Genomic DNA, 18,945 nt, shown 5'->3' with positions numbered 1-18,945 from the left:
TTTTATTTTATACTTGTCGTCGGTGGGAGAGATGCACAGAACACGTTTCTCTGATCTCCATAAACATGAAAACACTTGAAATCCTTGTCAGCCTGGCTTGTGGATGGTAATTAGAGCGCCTTTGTGTCTGAGCAGCTCACTAGTTAGACAGGGCCTGAGTGGCTGGGTGTGTATTGGTGCTGGCATGAAATTAAATGAAAGCGAGGTCAGGTTTTGGACCAATCCCATGCACTAAAGCCTTAGAGCCTTCTGGATTACTAGTCAGTGCTGGAGAAGCTCCTTCTGACTGTATTAACAAAGGACATCAGATCAGTCAGTCACTTCAGACTGGGAGGCTTATCACTTTTTTCTTTCTATGGCCATTAAGTGGACTTGTTCCACAAGGTGGCCCTTTAGGCTGGGGCAGCCCTTGGTTAGGGACTGCTCAGGATGCAAACCTGCAGTGGGAAAGCCAACTGGGAGGGTATGAAAGGACTCCTCTCTTTGCCCTTGGCACGTTCACTCCCATTCTCTCCCTAAGCAGTGATGGAACAGCCCATCTCTGTCCCTCCTGTTCTCAGTTACTTTGGTCTGTTTCCTCCAGGAAGGAGCCATGCTGGCAACAGGATATCCAGGGTTCAGGTCCCCTTATTAAATGGGGACCTTGGGCAAGTTGCTCAACCTCTGTGAGCTTCGGTTTCCTCATCTGTACAACAGATGAGACATGAGATGATGAGAAAAAGGCTCCTTGTGACTGGCACATCCTGGAGATGAATAGTCCAGTCCTACCCCTTCCTTCCCAGGACTGTCCCTTGGTAGCCAATCGACTGGGTCCTCGGTTTCTCATAAAACAAGGGCATGCTGTGATCCCACAGGTGCTTTCTGGATTGAGTGCTGTATGATTTAGAGACCTGATTTTCTAACTCCCCTTTGGACGCAATGCCTGTTGTTTATACCTCCCCATTCTCTCTCTTCAAATACACACACAGACCCTGATGGTCTCTGAGAAGTACCTCCAGAACACACCAAGCCAGCCATTTCCCACAACCTGCCCAGGAAGGATTGTGGAAGCCTCAGTCCAGTGCCACCCAGCAAAGGGATGGTGACTATGGAGGCTCTAACACCAACTGAGGAAGGGGGCCTCTAACAATGCAGTGGGCTACCACCTCTGAGCTCTGAGCGAAAGGAAAGTGGTCAGGTGCCGACTTCCCCTGGCACTGGAGGAGCCCTGAAGTCCTCACTTCTTAGATGAGGTGGGATTTCCTGGAGGTCAAAGAGTTAGGAGCAATCCAGGGCCAAGATGGCCATGATTCAATGCCACTGCCCCAAACGTGCTGGCTTCTTGTAATGACTGGTTAAGGCTAGACTCAACCATAGGGTTCATGTAATACAACCCCCTCCTTCAAAAAGGAAGACTGGAGAAAACTCATGCCTACTATGAGATGCTTTAACTGCACTATAACCCTGTAACCATCACAGGGTGTAAACCGTCCATCTTTAAAAATCCTGCAAGATCTTACTAGACACCCCCAAGACATCTTTTGGAATAAGTCAGGGTTTACATTAATGATTTTTAAAAGTTATTAGACCATTTTTCCTTGGTGGTCCAGTGGCTAAGACTCTGCGCCCCCAGAAACTAGATCCCACGTGCCGCAACTGAGTCCACATGCCACAACTAAAGATCCTGCGTGCTGCAACTAAGACCCAGTGCAGCCAAATAAATAAATATTAAAAAGAAAGTTATTAGACCATTTTATAGGTGGAAAAATATTCCAGGAAGGGGGCAGTGCAGAGTGACCTACAAAGTCATTTACGAAGTCAAAGGCCTAACAGAACCTAGAACCCAGGGCTCGGGTCATCCAGCTCAGGCCTCTTTCCAATAGCCTGCTACCATCATACATAGTCCAATATTGTTCACTGCAGAAGTCCACACATATACTACGATGTAAACGATACCCCTGCAGTTGTCCAACATCATGATCCTGCCATTGGAACCCTGGAAAACCATGCCCCAGATCCCTAGGCTGAGCTAGGGAAAGCCAGGTATGCGGTAACCATTTTCTTATGTTCAGCATCCTATGAAGACAGCTGGCCACAGAAAATGGCCTGGGTAAGATAAAAGACCAAAGCTATAAAGTCAATGAAAAAAACACTAAATAAACTAAAAGACAGAAATTGACAAATAAGTGATTTGGAGAAAAGAATGCCACACCTCACAAAGAACTCCAGAGTCTGCCACCCCAAGATTTCATTCTAAATTAGGCATAAATGCTACAATATTTGAATTCTATTTTACCCTTTTTTGCTCTTTCCTTTTCCAGCTCAGAAGCAGAAATATGGAGTGCACATCAGACACCACTTTCCTATCCAGCAAAGTCTGTGTCAAACCCTGTGATCCCTACCTTCCAATCAGGAAAGAGTTACCCTGGCAACCAAATTACCAACTCACTCAATTAGCTCCCCCCTCTTCCACTGATGCTCAGTAATCACAGAATGCCAGCCCCGAGAGAGCTCAGCCTTCAGTGGTCTAGTGCTACCCCCTCATTTAGAGATGGAAGCACAGGGAGGTTTCCACTCTGAGGTGCACTCCATTTGAACACCAGGAAGGCTGGTGCAGACAAAGCAGCAAAACTCTCCCACGCAGCGCTTCCTCCTGGTTTTCCATCCATAACTGAAGGGAAAACAAATGACCTGCCCATAACAATGTGTCTCAGGAGGTGTAATAGATAAGAGCGTGGGCTCTGCAGGCAGCCCTGCATTGTTAGCTGTGTGATTTGGGACAGGATCCTTCACCTCAATAATCTCAATTAACTCACCTGCTAAATGGGGCTAAGTACAGCACCTACCTTGAAGAATCCGGTGAAGGTGAAATTAGCTCATGTATGAGAAGCAAAATAGCCAATAAACACTCTTATAAAACAAAACATCATTCCTGGAAGCTACTGCGTTAAGGCCACTACTTTAAGTCTTTTGTGGAAAATCCTGCCTTTTATTGACTTCTTCAGTATGTTTCTTAAAAGGCATAAACCTGTTTGCTCTGAAGTTAAGACGTTTCTTAAACATGCACCCCTGTTGTATAAAGTGCGAAGGGAAGAGTAGAGGAAGGGAATAATCAGTCTAGAAGAGGTTTAATCAGAAAAGGGTGGAGGTCCCCTTCAAGCCAAACCTTGAAAACAGCTCAGGACTGGGACTCGTAGAGTAGGGGCAGCAGGAATATCACAAAGGGGAGGTTTGGGCTTCCCTGGTGGCGCAGTGGTTGAGAGTCCGCCTGCCGATGCAGGGGACACGGGTTCGTGCCCCGGTCCGGGAAGATCCCACGTGCCGCGGAGCAGGTAGGCCCGTGAGCCATGGCCGCTGAGCCTGCGCGTCCGGAGCCTGTGTTCCGCAATGGGAGAGGCCACAACAGTGAGAGGCCCGCGTACAGAGGAAAAAAAAAAGGGGGGGGGGAGGGTTTGTGGGGAGGGCATTCTGAAGCCACAGCTCTTAACTCCCCCATTCCTATCAGAAATCCTTCTAAATCAAATTCAGTGCTCAGCTGTAGGTCTTCATGCCTGCCCTGTCCACTCCCATCTATAATTTGTACTGAGAAAATTGTGCAACTTCTTCACAGGAGGTGATCTTCAAGTTCATTTTGTTCTCACTCTTCATTTTATTTACTGTCATTATAGGGTTATCTCAGGGGCTCATATGTGAATGTCTTCTTTTCTCAAAGAGTTTAGGCACCAGGTGATAAGGGTCTCGGCGCAAAAAGACAGAAAAAGACAAGAAAGGAGACATTTCGAAAAGAAAACCCATAGTCCTCAATACAGCACCAGATAGCTGTTAAAATGCAGGCTCTGGAGCCAGACTGCCTAGGTCGCAATCTCAGCTCTTTCCTTTAAAGCTCCTTCCTGTGACCTTGGGCAGGTTACTAACCCTCTCTCACCTCCCATTCCTTGTCCGCCAAGTCTGATAATAATAAAGTTCCTGCCTCATCAGGTTGTGATGATTCATTGAGCTAATGCTAGTAAAAATGCTTAGGCCACTGTCTGAAACATAGGTGCATTTAGTAACAACACCTGGGTATTGGCATTTAGTAAATACTTGCAGAGCAAACAAACGGGCAACTTCAACAGACTTGTGGAGGCTAAGTGAGTGCTTGGGGCACAGATGATGAATTGTGGTGCCTAGAGGAGAGGATGGGAAAGGAGGGACAGCAACTAAAAAGGGAAAACAGAACCAAAGGAAGCTTTGCTCAAGCAGGAGAGACCTGCGCTCGTCCCACTGTGGTTGGAGGACAGTGGCAAAGGGTGGAATTGAAGGGAAGATGCTATAAAGGATAAGGCTCCTAGAGGGGGCACGAAGGGATGGGGCGCTCAGTCTGGGTAGGTTTGAAGGGCAGGACTCAGGGAGACCTTAGAGGTGGTTGTCCCCTGTGACAGCACTCTAAGTCACAAACTGTCCTACCACAGGGAGGCCAGGGACCAGCTGGCTGTTGAAACAACCTTGTATAACCCTTCACGCCTGAGATGGCTGGGTATGTTTTCGTGTGAAGGAATCCTTCTTCTCTGTACCTTATGCTACAATAGAATGAAATCTAAATCTGATACCAAGGGGTTTATTAACTGCTCCGCTTTATCAATTAACTGACTCACAGGAGGTAAAATTCACCACCCACAATTGATAGGCTGTTCAGGGAGTTTGTTTGACTTATTGATTTGGGTGGGTTAAAAAAGAATCACAAGCTGGTTATCATCTTGTTACCTTTGCCCTGCCTTTTGCCCGTTTCTTTTTTTACTGTCTAAATTAGATTCGGTTTCCTAGGTTTTCCTGAAAATCCTCCCCAGACACCGGAGTCATAATCACCTTTCTCCAAATGCACCATAAATAGTTCTTCTTTTCAGCTGGGTTAAGCAGAGCAAGAACTCACAGGGCAGATGTTCGAAACACACTGCTTAACGGTGCTGATAAAGAGAAGCTGAATAACTTCAGGATTAAAGAAAAACAGTGAAGGTCACGGAGCAAGCTCTGATTCCATATACCCTGGACCTGACCACGGAGGGCATACGTAGTGATCACATAGCTATAGCTCTGCGTTTGTGCGTGTGCACCTGTGCATGTAGACACACATACCCAACCATCCCTTACAGTTCACCCTTCAGCCTCCCTTGGCTTCTCTGGGTTCTACTATTGGTCTTTGTAAAGTGCTTAGCACAGAGCCTGGCACATGGTAAGTGCTACGTACATTGGCTAGTGTTTTTCCTTCCCAACTGACAGCATCTCCCAGGCTCCGTCCACCCCTCTTAACCCTAACTGCCAAGTCTTTATCTTCAGCCCTAATCTCTCTTCCAACTCCTAATCACTTAAGAGGCACCAGGCTGCGGTCCCTGTAACTTCCCACATGAAACTCCTAATCAAGCCCCTCCCCGACCACACACACTCACACAACCAGCTCCTTGCAACTTCCCTATTACTCTTGTCCTTCTGGACTCAAGACTTGCAGAATGTTACCAGGGAAACCTAGACCTTGGATCCTTCAGAAGATGGAGTTGTCTCAACTCTGCCCATGCCCATGTCCTCAGTTCTGTGCCCATCCACTCCAAGGGACTAGGGATATCCCAGCCACAATCATCCCTGGGCCAAGTACTAGGAATGGGCTATCCCAAGCCGCAACACCTTGGGAACGGCCAATGCCTCCTTTGCACAGACACTTCCCCAGGCCCAGGACTCTGCTCTCTACAGCCTTTGCAAACGGCTGATTGGTAGCTGGGGCTGAGGTTCATGAGGAAATGTGTGGGTAGGCTCAGATAGAAGGTAAGAGGTTCAGCTTAAGAGTCATGAGTTTAGATCCTGTTCGACCACCCACAATTCCTACCCCTCCCCATTGTAAAGAGTGAAGGGCCGTCTTGTAAAAGGTGCCTACCAGGGCTTCCCTGGTGGCACAGCGGTTGAGAGTCCGCCTGTCGATGCAGGGGACACGGGTTCATGCCCCGGTCCGGGAAGATCCCACATGCCGCGGAGCGGCTGGGCCCGTGAGCCATGGACGCTGAGCCTGCGCGTCTGGAGGCTGTGCTCCGCAAGGGGAGAGGTCACAACAGTGAGAGGCCGCATACGGCAAAAAAAAACAAAAACAAAAAGGTGCCTACCAGGGTTCCTGCCCAAACAGGGCTCAGTCCCCTTTCTCCTTCTCTCCACCTCGCTTCTCAGCTCCTGAAGATCTTCAGGTCCTGTCAGTCTACAGTCACCACTCTAATTTCATTCCTGAGTGCTGTCTTGGCCATGTTGCAGACCCAGAAGACAGCTGCATTGGGTGAGACCTCACCATCTTGGCCCTATGCCCTCATCTTACAGACTTGAGGTTCTAAAAAAAGCAGCCATCTACCATTTGTTATCTGTGCCTCTCTCATGCAATTCCTATTACCTTATGTGAAGGTCTTGGCCCCAAACCTGCTTATGGTTTCTTCCAGGATGTCTGAAACCCTGCCTCATCCCGGATCCCCAGTGCCTTGCACATATGTGGCTGGCCTGCAAGAAAAGTTTGAAAATGGTGATGCTATTGTGTTGAGGCATTTATTGGGTCAAGGTTTTTGTGGGATGCTCTTAAGAACTTTAATAAATCCAACATGGGAGAAAATGGTGTCAAGAAAGTCTCATGGAGGTGGTACAGCATGACTGGAAGCTCTGGTTGAGGAAAGCAGGAGAAACTAGAGCCACACTGCCTGGGTTCAAATCCCAGCTCCTTAACTTAAAAGGTGGTGGCTTCAGGCAAATCACTTAATCTCCTGGGCCTCGGTGTTCTCATTTATAAAATGGAGAAAATAGTGCCTACCTCATGACGAATAAAGCCATGACATAATGAGATAATGATTCAAAACACCCAGAACAGTACCTGGCACGTGTGTCAAGTGCCAACCCCCGGAATGATGACAGCAGAGACAGACCATCTGGAAGGTGTGTGGAGGTGGCCTTCTGGAAGTTCAGGAAAAGGGACTTATATGATACAGAAGCAAACGAGGTGGCAGTGACTTGTGCTCACAGTGGAAAGGAAAGGGTGGCTGAAGTGTTAGGGCACGTGGGGCACGCTGAAGAGACAGATGGGGGCCACTGAAGGAAGAAGGGCCAGTGGTGGCAGCAAGAATCAGCAGCTGTCATTTTATAAGCCCTTAAGTGTCCCAGACACCTCAGGTCCTCGTTTTACCCTCCCAACCAACCTATGAAGTATTAATTGTTTTATACATGAGAGGAGGAAAACGCACAGAGCTGTGACTTGCCTACTATGACACAGCTGCTGAGCAGCGGGGCTGAGTCAAACTGAGTCACTGAGCAGCCTTCCGCTGCAGCCCGTGTGAGAAGGTGCTGGGCAGGACAGGTGCCCCTGGGGCTGGTTAGCAGAGCTGGGCTGTACCAAGAAAGGGTTCCTTGTGGGAAAGGGCCCCAAGCCTGGGGAAGATAAGACTGAGGGCAGAACCAGGAGGGCCACTTAATTAACTGAACCCCCATCTGCTCAAAACACCCCATTTTACAACTACCAAATACACTGCTGTAAAACCCTATTGTCTTTCCCTAGGCCACAGCTCAAGACTGGGTCAGTCTCAAAGGAGAAAATAGGCAGGCTCTGTCTAAACCCTCACCATTCTTCAAACACAAATAAATCAGAAAATTCACCTCCCTCCACCCTCCTCCAGATACAGCAAATCGCTTGGTCTCTGCCCTCCAGCCTAGAAAGTTTCTGGACTATGTTCTTATTCCAAAAAGGGCGAGAAAGCCCACCTAGCATGTTTTTAAAAACCTGGACTGAATTTTCTGATCTTGTGGAACATCGACCCAGAAGCACTCATCGACTGCAGCTCCACTGGTCTCCATCTCACACCTCGACCCCAAAGTCCCCTCTCCATCACGACTTCATTATGAAAGGTGTCCCCTCTGTGCTTTTTCCCCCACCTTCCACCAAAAAGCCAAAGCATGCTCCAAAACAAAAACCAAATTTATTCAGCAGACACTTTAATTAAGAAATCCTATAAATCAGGACCACCACAATTTCAGACACTCCGGTGCGAAGTGTACGTCAATAGCTACATCTGGAGGATGAACAAGCCATTGAATCTTTTAAAAAAATTAGTTTAGCTCCTTTACAGTTTGGGGGTGGCACCTTACTTAAAGCACCGTCAAGTTTCATACGGGTAAAGCCTGCGGTTTCTCCTCTTGGAGAGTCCCATTTAAAAAACGGTTTCGGTCACTCACAAAGAGCTGGTGGCAGAAGGAAACTGAGGGGTGAAGACCCACGAAAGCTCAGACCTATGGCTCCACAGAGGACCAGAACAGAGCAGAAAAACAGCCGGGGTCTCATCCATGCAGTGAAGACATCAGAAAGGGTGGAATAAGAAAGGCCAGCCGGGAGGGCAGGAAAGAGACATAAGACATTGTTTATGCCTGTTTCTGAGAAATCTCATGGCACGGCCAGGAGTGGCCTCACGGGAGGAGGAGGAGCTCTGGACAGAAGGAGAGAACAGAGAAAAAAAAATCTCTCTCCTCGCACAGCCCTCTCCACCTGTGTGTCCTCTGGAGACGCTAGGAGGTGGCGAAGCACAGACAGGGCTCTTCTCGGAGCAAGAGAAAAAAGACACAGCGGTCAGTTAGCTCTCCCAGGAAGCCCACAACCTTCCGTCCAAGCACACCGTGACCTTGAAACACAGGTGGCAAGGTCAAGTCATTTAAAAGTCCACATCCACCTCGACCCACCTTCAAAATTCTCCACCTCCCTACCCCCGACAACTGGAGCTCACATCTCCCACCTCGACCAGTCACCGATGTGATGGCAGAAAGGGGGCGGGCGATGCCAACCCACCCACCACCAAGCTTTTACATTCTTCTTCCCTCCGGAATTTCTTTGCACAGCAATTGTAGCACCATTTTCACTAAGTTCCTCCACCGGAAAATAAAATGTATTCGTGTCATCAGTTTTCAAGTATTCTTACAAAGCCCTCGCGATTCTCGCCCCTTGGAGCCGTATCTTTAAACAATCCAAGCACACGACACCCCCAAGAGTTAAGTCAGGTACAAGTTGATGCAAATAGCTGCCATAGTTCTCCCAGTTTTATCCCAGGTTCCTGTCCCCGAGGTGGCCGGGGAAATTCTCACGCGACACGTACGCGCCCTGGCCCGTGCATTTCTCCACGCTCAAGTTTTCGCCGACAGCCTCGCCGGGGCGGGTAACTTCTCGGCTTGAGGTCTCTCCCCACTAGCCTCCTTGCAGCCTAGGCGGTCGCTCCCAGGACGGCAACGGCGGCTTCAGCTCAAGGTTGGGGAAGGCACAGGACGCCGTTGGGTCCCCGCAGCGGCTTCTTCCTCCTCCAGGGGCCCAGGGTCAGTGCAAGGCGCCGGAGGGCTGAAGGGCGACAGGGTCCGGTCGGCTGCGGCTGCCCCCGGGTCCGGGGGGTACCGCGGGGCCCGTGGCTGCCACCGCGGCGACGGCTCGCTGGAGCCTCCGCACGGCCTCCTTGATGAGGTTCCCCGAGAGCACCAGCTGCTGCAGGAGCCTGTGCGGGTCGTCGTCGTTGGCGCGCGCCCCGGCTGGGGGCCATCGTCGCTGTTGCAGGCGGCGGGAGGCGACAGCGCCCCGCAGCCATCCTCGCCGGCACGGCCCGGGCAGCGCGCTGGGGCTTGCGGCGAGCTCGGCCACAAAGTAGGGCGCAGCCCGGCCCCGCACCCGGCCACGGTCCCCGAGGGCGCAGCGCAGGGCCCCCGGGGGCGCCGGACCCCCAGTCTCGGCCGAGGCGGGCGGCAGAAGCAACGGCAGAGCCGGGGCTCGGGCCTTGTCCGCCCGCACCACCGCCGGGGGTCGCGGGGGCTGCAGTGGCGGCCCCGGGGGCGCGCACGGGGAGGCCGGGCGGTCCTGCGCCGCGTCCAGCTGCAGCGTCTCGCCGATCTGGGCCACCAGCCGGTCCACCTCGCCCGAGCCGCCCAGAGTCACCGACTGTTCCAGTAGGAGGAAGCTGTCCTCCTCCTCCTCCTCCTCCTCCTCCTCCTCTTCCTCGCCGGCTTCCTCTTCCTCCTCCCTCCGGCACGGCATGGCCCCCCGCGCGGGCACCCGGAGCTCTGCGGGAGTCGCCGGCGGCTCGGCTGCCCCCGGGGCTCGGTGGGCCGCGGCGGAGCCGGGCGCGGTGCTGAGGCCGAAGCCGGAGCCGGGGCGGACGCGGAAGCCGGAGCCCGCCAGGCACTCTCGCCGCGCGCCAGCAGCCGCGGGAGCCGGAATCCTACCGGCTCTGGTTGATTTGTAAACAATGGGTGACGTTGCCTCCGGGCCCTACCACCGCGCCGGGGCAGGGGGGACAAACGAGGAAGTGGCGCAGCGCGGGCCGTCACGGGCAGCGCAGGGCCGCGGCCGGAGCCTTCTTGTGTCTGCGCTGGGTGTTTGCTTAGGAGGGGATCTGGGGCATGGGGAGAGCTTCGTACTTCCCCGACCGGATTAGCAGCACAGGACTATGGAGACTCTGAGGTGGCCACGATTGGATTCTCCCACTAACGGACACACCCACCCACACACCCAACCACTCATCCTCCGACGCTTCCTCCCTCCCCACGTGTCAGCAAGACTTGGGCGGCCCCGCTCCCCCTCCCGCGCACCCGCAGTCAGCGGGGCCCGGGAGTGGTGGGGGAGGGGCGGACCATGCGACCAGCTGGCTTGGGAGGGGTGGGGCTGGGGAAATTGGGGGCGGGGAGGGGACTTCGTAATGGAGGGCGGAATCGCCCTGAGGTGGAGTCTCGGTGCCTGCTCCCTCCGCCTAGTCCTCAAGCGCTCCGACCCAGCGCGAGAGAAAGACGCGCCACCGCCTGGCTAGACTTTGTTCATTAAAGAAAAAAAAAAAAAAAAGCCGCGCGGCCAGTAAAAAAAGATTTAAATAGAAATATAGGGCGATGAAAAAAACCTCTCTAATCATAGGAGTCAAACATGGTTCACATATTAAAAGTTTTTCTTTTCCAGCCTTTTTCTATAAAAGTGTTATACAAACAGCCACTCGTATACAACGTTATACACTTTTCCACTAGCATTATCCCGTAAACGGTGTTCGTGTTATTGCATGCGCCTTGAGAACATGTAATGATTACGCAAGTTTCCATTAAGTGGCTGTACCATAACTTACTAAATAATTCCTTTAACGTTTGCGGTTTACCTCATTTTACCGTTGTAAATAAGTGCGTGACTAACATTTTTGTGTGTAAAACGTTTTCCGTGTTGATTCTTTCCTAAGAACATATTCCCAGGAATGGGAATTCAGGTCAAAGGATATGGATATTTTAAGGTTTCTGATAAATGTACCAAATTGCTTTCCAACAGTTGGGTAAATTTACTCTCTCATCATTCATGTGTAAGCATACATTATTCGTTGCGCCTTCACTGGTATTAATACTTGAGTATTATAGTTATTTTTCTGATTTTGTAGGTGAAATGGATCTCATTTCAGTATTTATTTCTTTGCTTTTAGTTAGGTAGAGTAGTTTTCTAAATGTTTAACCAACTGTACTTCCTTTTTTTGTGAATAGTTCTCTAATAAGTTTTTCCTATTGATTTTTTTCTTTTGTATTTGCATGACTCCTCTACATGCCAGAAGTTCACTCTTTTCTTTCATAGTTTGCTGTGAATATTTCTTCGGTTTTTGTTGGCCCTGTGGAGTTTTTTTTTTTTCACTAAAACTTAAACTTTAATATAGTCAAATCTACATAAAGTACCTTCCTTTGAAACTTCTAACACAATGCTAAATTTAGTCTTCTTGCCTCCAGAAAGTTATTAAATATTACGTTCTATTTTCCTGAGATTTTTCTAGTGCCTTGATTTTTTTCAAATCTATCTGGATTCATTTTGGTCACTGGTGCAGGGAGATGATACGATTTTTTTCCCACCACAGAGCTTGTCAGGCAGGGCTGTAGTTCTTCAGGACAGAGGTGTTTGGGCACTGTAAACACAAGCTCTGCCCTGAGCAGCTCCCAGCTGCTGGTTAAGCCAAAGGTTGTAAGGACTGGGTGGGGCTGGGAATATTATGATCAGTCTGTGTGCGAAGTCGAGAAAAACCTTGAACAGGTTGTACCAAGACCTAAAGAGATTCACGTCTCATTCCTGCCGTGTCTGGGTGTGTGGCTCCTGGCAAATCAGTTTACAAGCGAAAACACATGTAAAATGGAAAAAATAATCCCAGCCCTGCCTCCCTCTGAGGATTGCTTTCAGCATCAAATAAGATAATGGGAGCAGGCTTTGTCAGGCATTACACAAATGTAACGTGGGATTAGGTCCAATGGTTTACTCACAGAGGCCTGGCTTAATTCCAGCGATTCCCTGAGGGAATCAGCTAATATATTCATGATAAAGTTTCCCCCTTACAGCCCACTAAGTAAAACGTACCCCCAAGGCATTACTCCCTTGAAACTGCCTTGTCCCTGAATTCTGCCCCGGGACCACCCTGACCTGGGATTGATTAAGGCCTTCTTGAAGTCAGCCCAAAGGCTCCCAAATCCCAAGGTGTGACCCCCTACAACTAGTTCTGCAGGTTTTGCTGACAGATCCTTTCCCAACAAGCAGCCTTCCTCCTGCATCTATGTGGAGGGCTCTTCACACGCTTTACTGATGAGGACTGAAAGCCATTTCCCCCAGAGAGAGTGATTTTCATTTTCATTCTGATGGTACTTACTGGAGAATTTCAAGGGGAATGAAAATTAGGGGAGGGCTTATGGATTTCAGCAGAGTTAAATAAATCGGAATTTTTTTTTCTCCTCTCTGTAAGATGATGCCTGCCCGTAAGTAGAGAAAAGCAGTTTTATGCTCCATTGACTTTAAACATTAATGGAGCTGGTGTAGCTATTGTCTCTAACCCAGCATCCCTGGAAGTCGTTTTTCTTTTCTTGTCAGGGTAATTCCCATAGTGTTCTTAGTACTAAGGGAAATGGAGCTGAGATGGCATTCTTTTAAAAATCTTCCCTTTGTAATGTTGCTTTTGTGTGGAGATTGCTATGTAAATATGCCGGGACTTGGTTATTATACTATTCATTATAAAGATGAATTCATTACAAAAGACCAGTTCCATTTTCTGGGGGCACTTCTCTGGAGAGCTCCGAGAGAGGAAAGTGCTGTGCTGGACCAGTGGGAGGCAGAGAAATGCCCTGGATTAGGAATCAAAATACAAGATGCTAGAGAGGCTCAGATGCAATTAAAAGTAATGAGAGGGTATCAGAAAGGGAAGCGATGAGAGCTGCGTGCCTGGCACGCTGGGCACCTGCCTGGAAAGAGACATGGAGGGTATTCAGCATCACCCGTGGAAGGACACAGAATTCAAGGATTTTCTGAATTTTTTTGGACTGCATTGAAATTCTTCGCAAGGAGTTTGCTTTCCACCTGGACTTTGTTTTCAGTAACCTGTACTCAGACACACCAGCGGGGATGAAGAGACAGACTCTAGGCTTGGAACTCCACCTGCATCCATCCATGTCATCCTTCTGTGCCTCAGATCCTGAATCTGTAAAATGGAGGGTGATCCTTTCTTTACAAAATTGTTATATTACATAAGAATATGTATGGGGGGCTTCCCTGGTGGCGCAGTGGTTGAGAGTCCGCCTGCCGATGCAGGGGACGCGGGTTCATGCCTCAGTCCGGGAAGATCCCACATGCCGCGAAGCGGCTGGGCCCGTGAGCCATGGCCGCTGAGCCTGCGCGTCCGGAGCCTGTGCTCTGCAACGGGAGAGGCCACGACAGTGAGAGGCCCGCGTACCGCAAAAAAAAAAAATGTATGGGAAGACTTATCACATGACCTTGGCAGGGGTGATGTTGGAGTGAAGCTCTGAGAAGCAGAAATAGTCTTAGTGATGTGTAAGCCTAAAGAAAGGGGAATTCTATGCTGTGGTCCATGAACAGATGAATAAACAAGTTGGGGTAGAGCCATGCAATGAAATATTACTCAGCCATAAAAAGAAATGAAGTGCCGATGTGCTACAACATGATGCTCAAAAACATGCTAAGTGAGAGAAGCCAGAAACACAAGGTCATGCATGTGAAAATATCCAGAATAAGTAAACCCACAGAGGCAGAAAGTAGATTGGTGGTTGCTTAGTTCTGGGGAGCGAGAATGGTGGTGGCGGGGGAATGACTGCTAAAGGGTACGAGGTTTCCTTTTGGAGTGCTGAAAATGTTTTGGAGCTTGATAGCGGTGGTGGTTGCACAGTGCTGTGGGTGTACTAAATGTCACTGAATTGTACACTTTAAAATGGCTAATTTTATGCATGTGAATTTCACCTCAGTAAGAAAAATTCTATTCTGTATCTGGTATTTGATCTAGTTCTTTCTTTTTCTATAATTGTAACAGCAATCTATTTGGGGATTTGAAGTCATCGCAACTTCACCATGCTTCCAATGCAGGTCGCCGCTCTTTTTCGACTTTGAAGTCACATTGAAGATGTCAGATCAGCTGATTCCCTCACTCCTGTTGCATGATTTTCTGGCCAAGGTGAACTGGGTCTTTGTCTTCCCTTGCTAAGGAAGCAAAGGCTAGTCCAGAGGCAGCCAGGGGACCACGGTGGGCCTGATAAAGATCTTCAGTCGTCCTTCCCATCCCAAAGTTTTCTCCTGGTTACCTGCTTCTCTCCTTTGTGCTAAGGGTGTTGGTTGGGAAAGTGGATACAGTACAGTGCCTAAAGGGAAAGGGGTTACTTTTAATAAAATTACGACCTAGGTAATCATGATTAGAATTTGCCTTGGACAAAACTGTAGGTTCAGATCACAGATCAGTGGTCGCCAAAGGTTCAGTTGGTGGAGGGGAGGCTGTGACTACAAAGACGAGCACGGGAGTTTTGGGGGGCAATGGGGGGGCGATGGAATTGCTCAGTGTCCTGACTGTGGTAATGGTTACACACATCTACACTGGTGTTAAAACTCAGAACTGTACACCCAAACAACAAAACAAACTGTAAACACACACACCATATATTAATTATGGTGGCAGATGCATGGGTGTATACATTTGTCAAAACTCAATGGACCCTTCGGACTTCCCTGGTGGTCCAGTGGTAAAGAATCTGTCTTGCAATGCAGGGGACGCGGGTTTGATCCCTGGTCAGGGAACCAAGATCCCACACGCCGTGGGGCAACTAAGCCTGCACGCCACAACTACTGAGTCCGCGCACCTCAATTAGAGAGCCCACATGCCCTGGAGCCCTCGTGCCGCAACTAGAGAGAAGCCTGTGCCATGATGAAATATCCTACATGCCGCAACTAAGACCCGACGCAGCCAAAAAAATAAATTAAATAAATAAATGTTTTAAAAAACCTTAAAAAAAACTCAATGGAGGGGCTTCCCTGGTGGCGCAGTGGTTGGGAGTCCGCTTGCCAATGCAGGAGACACGGGTTCGTGCCCCAGTCCGGGAAGATCCCACATGCTGCGGAGCGGCTGGGCCCGTGAGCCATGGCCGCTAAGCCTGCGCGTCCGGAGCCTGTGCTCCGCAATGGGAGAGGCCACAACAGTGAGAGGCCCACGTACTGAAAAAAAAAAAAAAAAAAAAAAAAGAAAAAACCTCAATGGACACTTAAAATGGGTAAATTAATTATATGTGAAATATAACTGCAATAAAGTTGATTATCAAAAATTTGCCTTCGGGGCGACTTCCCTGGTGGCGCAGTGGTTAGGAATCCGCCTGCCAATTCAGGGGACATGGGTTTGATCCCTGGTCTGGGAAGATCCCACATGTCGCAGAGTAACTAAGCCCATGGGCCACAAGTGCTGACCCCATGTGCGACAACTACTGAAGCCCGCGTGCCTAGAGCCCGTGCTCCGCAACAAGAGAAGCCAGCACGATGAGAAGCCCGTGCACCACAACGAAGAGTAGCCCCCGCTCACCGCAACTAGAGAAAACGCATGCACAGCAATGAAGACCCAACACAGCCAAAAATAAATAAATAAATAAATATTTTAAAAATTGCCTTGGAACATGAAAGACATATGCTCTATAAGTTCTCTATAAGTCACATCATATGGGAAAGTAGGAAAGATGACAAATGGGCTGCTGGTTGTGTGACAGACCAGGCCTCATAGGGTGCGGGAAGTCCTGGCAGGGTCACCACAGCCTGGAGCTCAGCTTGGGAGGCTGTAACCTCCCCCCCATTCACTTCAAGTAGGCCATTCTGGATTTTCCTCCTGGAGTAACTTTGCTTCTGGTTTCTTGGGGGAGGGAAGGCACAGGTGAGTCCAGCATCTACAGACCCTGACACACAAGTGCACTGAGGCCTTCTCTTTCCTGCTTCAGACTCGTGCAGGAAAACACCAGACCTCCTTGGAGACAGTGCTGGTCTCCTCCTCAGAAAAAGCACATGACTTCATTTGGGAAAACATAAGCCCATTTGGAAATACAGACTTGAGAACATTGTCTAAATTCATTCTTACCCGTCACAGGCCTGTGCCCCTATGTCTAGTGAGCTGTCCAGGGCCCACAGCCTTCTGGTCCTGACCAACTTTAGAGGGGGCACCACGTTGGGAGTTGGGTGACTTGGGTAGTAGTCTTGGTTCCTCCAGTACCTGGATGCTGGGGACAGCAGTCCCAGCTCTGGGCCTCATGGTCCCATTTGCAAAGCAAGCAGTTTGGACTCAACTCCTGAAGGCTGCCCTGGCTCTAGGATGCTGCGTGAGCAGCTCGGCTGTGATATCCAGGCCCATAATCTCTAACCCTTCATCGTATTACTCCTGCAAAATTAGGATGGCCAGCAGCTAGTGCCGAAAAAACTGACAAGGGCATTGGGAGACTTTGTGCTTTTTACTCTGTTTCCAATTCTGTAAAATGGACATAATAAAACCATCTAATTTAGGAGCTGTTCTAAGCAGAGAAGGAGGAGCCAGCTGCACCTGGTGCTCAGCTTGACAGCCCCAAGTAAACCACGGCCCCTCCCTCTTAATCCAGGCCCTGTGAATGCACACTTTTAGAAACCTGTTAGCCTTGATTTGGGGTTCATTCTTTTCTCTCTACTACTATATGGTTTTAATATTTTCTTTTCTAGCAGTCTTGCCATATATTTGGCTTTTATTATATAAATCTGTGGATACAGACGGACTATACATTTAAGTAAAATAAAATTGCTGTCTCCCCCAAAGAACAAACAAACCTTCAAGGTTAAATTAGATAAGAATTTAGGTAATAATTCCTAGCATTTATCTGTAGTTATCATTGTGCCATGTACTGAGCTTAATGCCTTACACATACATTTTATCTTATCCTCAAAACAAATGTGTGAGTTAGATAGGATCATCTCTATAGTATAATATAGAGATCTATAATATAGAGAGGATATTCTCTCTAGGGAAACTGAGGCACAGAGAAGTAAAGTAACCAGCCCAAGGTTACACAGCTAGCAAGTGGGGGACTGGCCTTTGGGTGACCCACCATCCCAATTTGCCTGGGACCCTCCTGGTTTTAGCCCTGAAAGCCTGCTGTCCTGGGAAATTACCCTAATCTCAGGCCAACCAGGATAGCTGGTCGCCGTAACTCAGTGGTCCTCAACACTGAGGGCAACGTGGCTCCTCAAGGGACGTTCTGCAATGGTAGTTGTTATAGTAATGGTAGTTATTACTATTTGTATTACTATTACTATCACATATAATTTTTTAATTTCTCATCCTCCCTCTTCTTACCACCATGATATCCCTACAAAAGTATTATCAGCTCTACCAAACCACTTCCCATGCTTGTAGGAGGAGGAAGGGTGTTGATTGGGTGTACCCAAAGTGAAAGGCACCTACTTTTACTTTTTTAAAACTCTTTTTTCCCTTGGTTTTGGAGCAATTATTTATTTATTTATTTATATTTTTTGGCCACACCGCGCAGCATGTGGGATCTTAGTTCCCCGACCAGGGATCAAACCCACGCCCCTGCATGGGAAGTGCAGAGTCTTAACCACTGGACTGCCAGGGAAGTCCCTACTTTAAAAAAAAATTTTAACCAGAACCCACTTTTCTGGCTCAACCAGTGTTTTTTTTTTTTTTTTTTTTGGGTATGCGGGCCTCTCACCGTTGCGGCCTCTCCGGCTGCAGAGCGCAGGCTCAGCGGCCACGGCTCACGGGCCCAGCCGCTCCGTGGCATGTGGGATCTTCCCAGACCAGGGCACGAACCCGTGTCCCCTGCATCGGCAGGCGGATTCTCAACCACTGCGCCACCAGGCAAGTCCTCAGCCAGTGTTTAATGAGAGCTCCGAGCCTGCCCCATCCCGTGCAGCCTTCAGCCAGGAAAAGAAGGCTGGCTGCGGAGCAAGAGCAAAGGCAGCTGAATACATCAATGAGTAACCCCCCTGAGCTGCTGCTGCTGTGTTTTGTGCTTTCTTCCAAACCTGGATCCTCAAAGGGGACTTTGCTATTCTCTTTTCTGAAAAATGAGAGTACATTGTAAATAAAATCATTTCAAAGCATGGTTGCTTAGTGGTTTCTACACACAAAGGGAAAATCCTCTAAAAGGTAAACAGCCCAACCAAATGTAAGGTAGGAACTTTGGGGGCCAAGGGTCCTTAATTAGTGGCCCCTGTCCTTTAGAAGTGGCTCTAAGCCTCAAAAAGTTCAACAGAAATACTATATGATCCAGCAATCCCACTTCTGGGTATATAACCCAAATTGAAAGAACTGAAAGCACCACATTCATAGCAGCATTATTCTCAATAGCCAAAGATAGAAACAACCCAAATGTCCATCCAGATTTATGAATGGATAAACAAGTGTGATATAGTCATACAATGGATTATCATTCCTCCATAAAAAGGAAGGGAAGGGCTTCCCTGGTGGCGCAGTGGTTAAGAATCCGCCTGCCAGTGCAGGGGACACGGGTTCGAGCCCTGGTCCGGGAAGATCCCACATGCCGCGGAGCAACTAAGCCCGTGCGCCACAACTACTGAGGCTGTGCTCTAAAGCTCGAGAGCCACAACTGCTAAGCCCGCGTGCCTAGAGCCTGTGCTCCGCAACAAGAGAAGCCACCGCAATG

General features: G+C 49.1%; 1 protein-coding gene across 1 annotated transcript; it reads right to left on the bottom strand.

The window, feature by feature from the left end:
- Positions 1-7,924: 7,924 nt before the first annotated feature.
- Positions 7,925-10,481, bottom strand: FRAT2 (FRAT regulator of WNT signaling pathway 2). The gene has a single exon (XM_019939582.3). The coding sequence runs from the start codon at positions 10,025-10,027 to the stop codon at positions 9,323-9,325; it is 705 nt and encodes a 234-aa protein (XP_019795141.2). The 5' UTR covers positions 10,028-10,481; the 3' UTR covers positions 7,925-9,322.
- Positions 10,482-18,945: the final 8,464 nt, after the last annotated feature.

The sequence above is a fragment of the Tursiops truncatus genome, chromosome 16 (assembly GCF_011762595.2).
Source record: "Tursiops truncatus isolate mTurTru1 chromosome 16, mTurTru1.mat.Y, whole genome shotgun sequence".
NCBI lineage: Eukaryota > Metazoa > Chordata > Mammalia > Artiodactyla > Delphinidae > Tursiops > Tursiops truncatus.
Note: the sequence above shows the minus strand (reverse complement) of the source record. Positions and strands in the feature narration are given on the sequence as shown.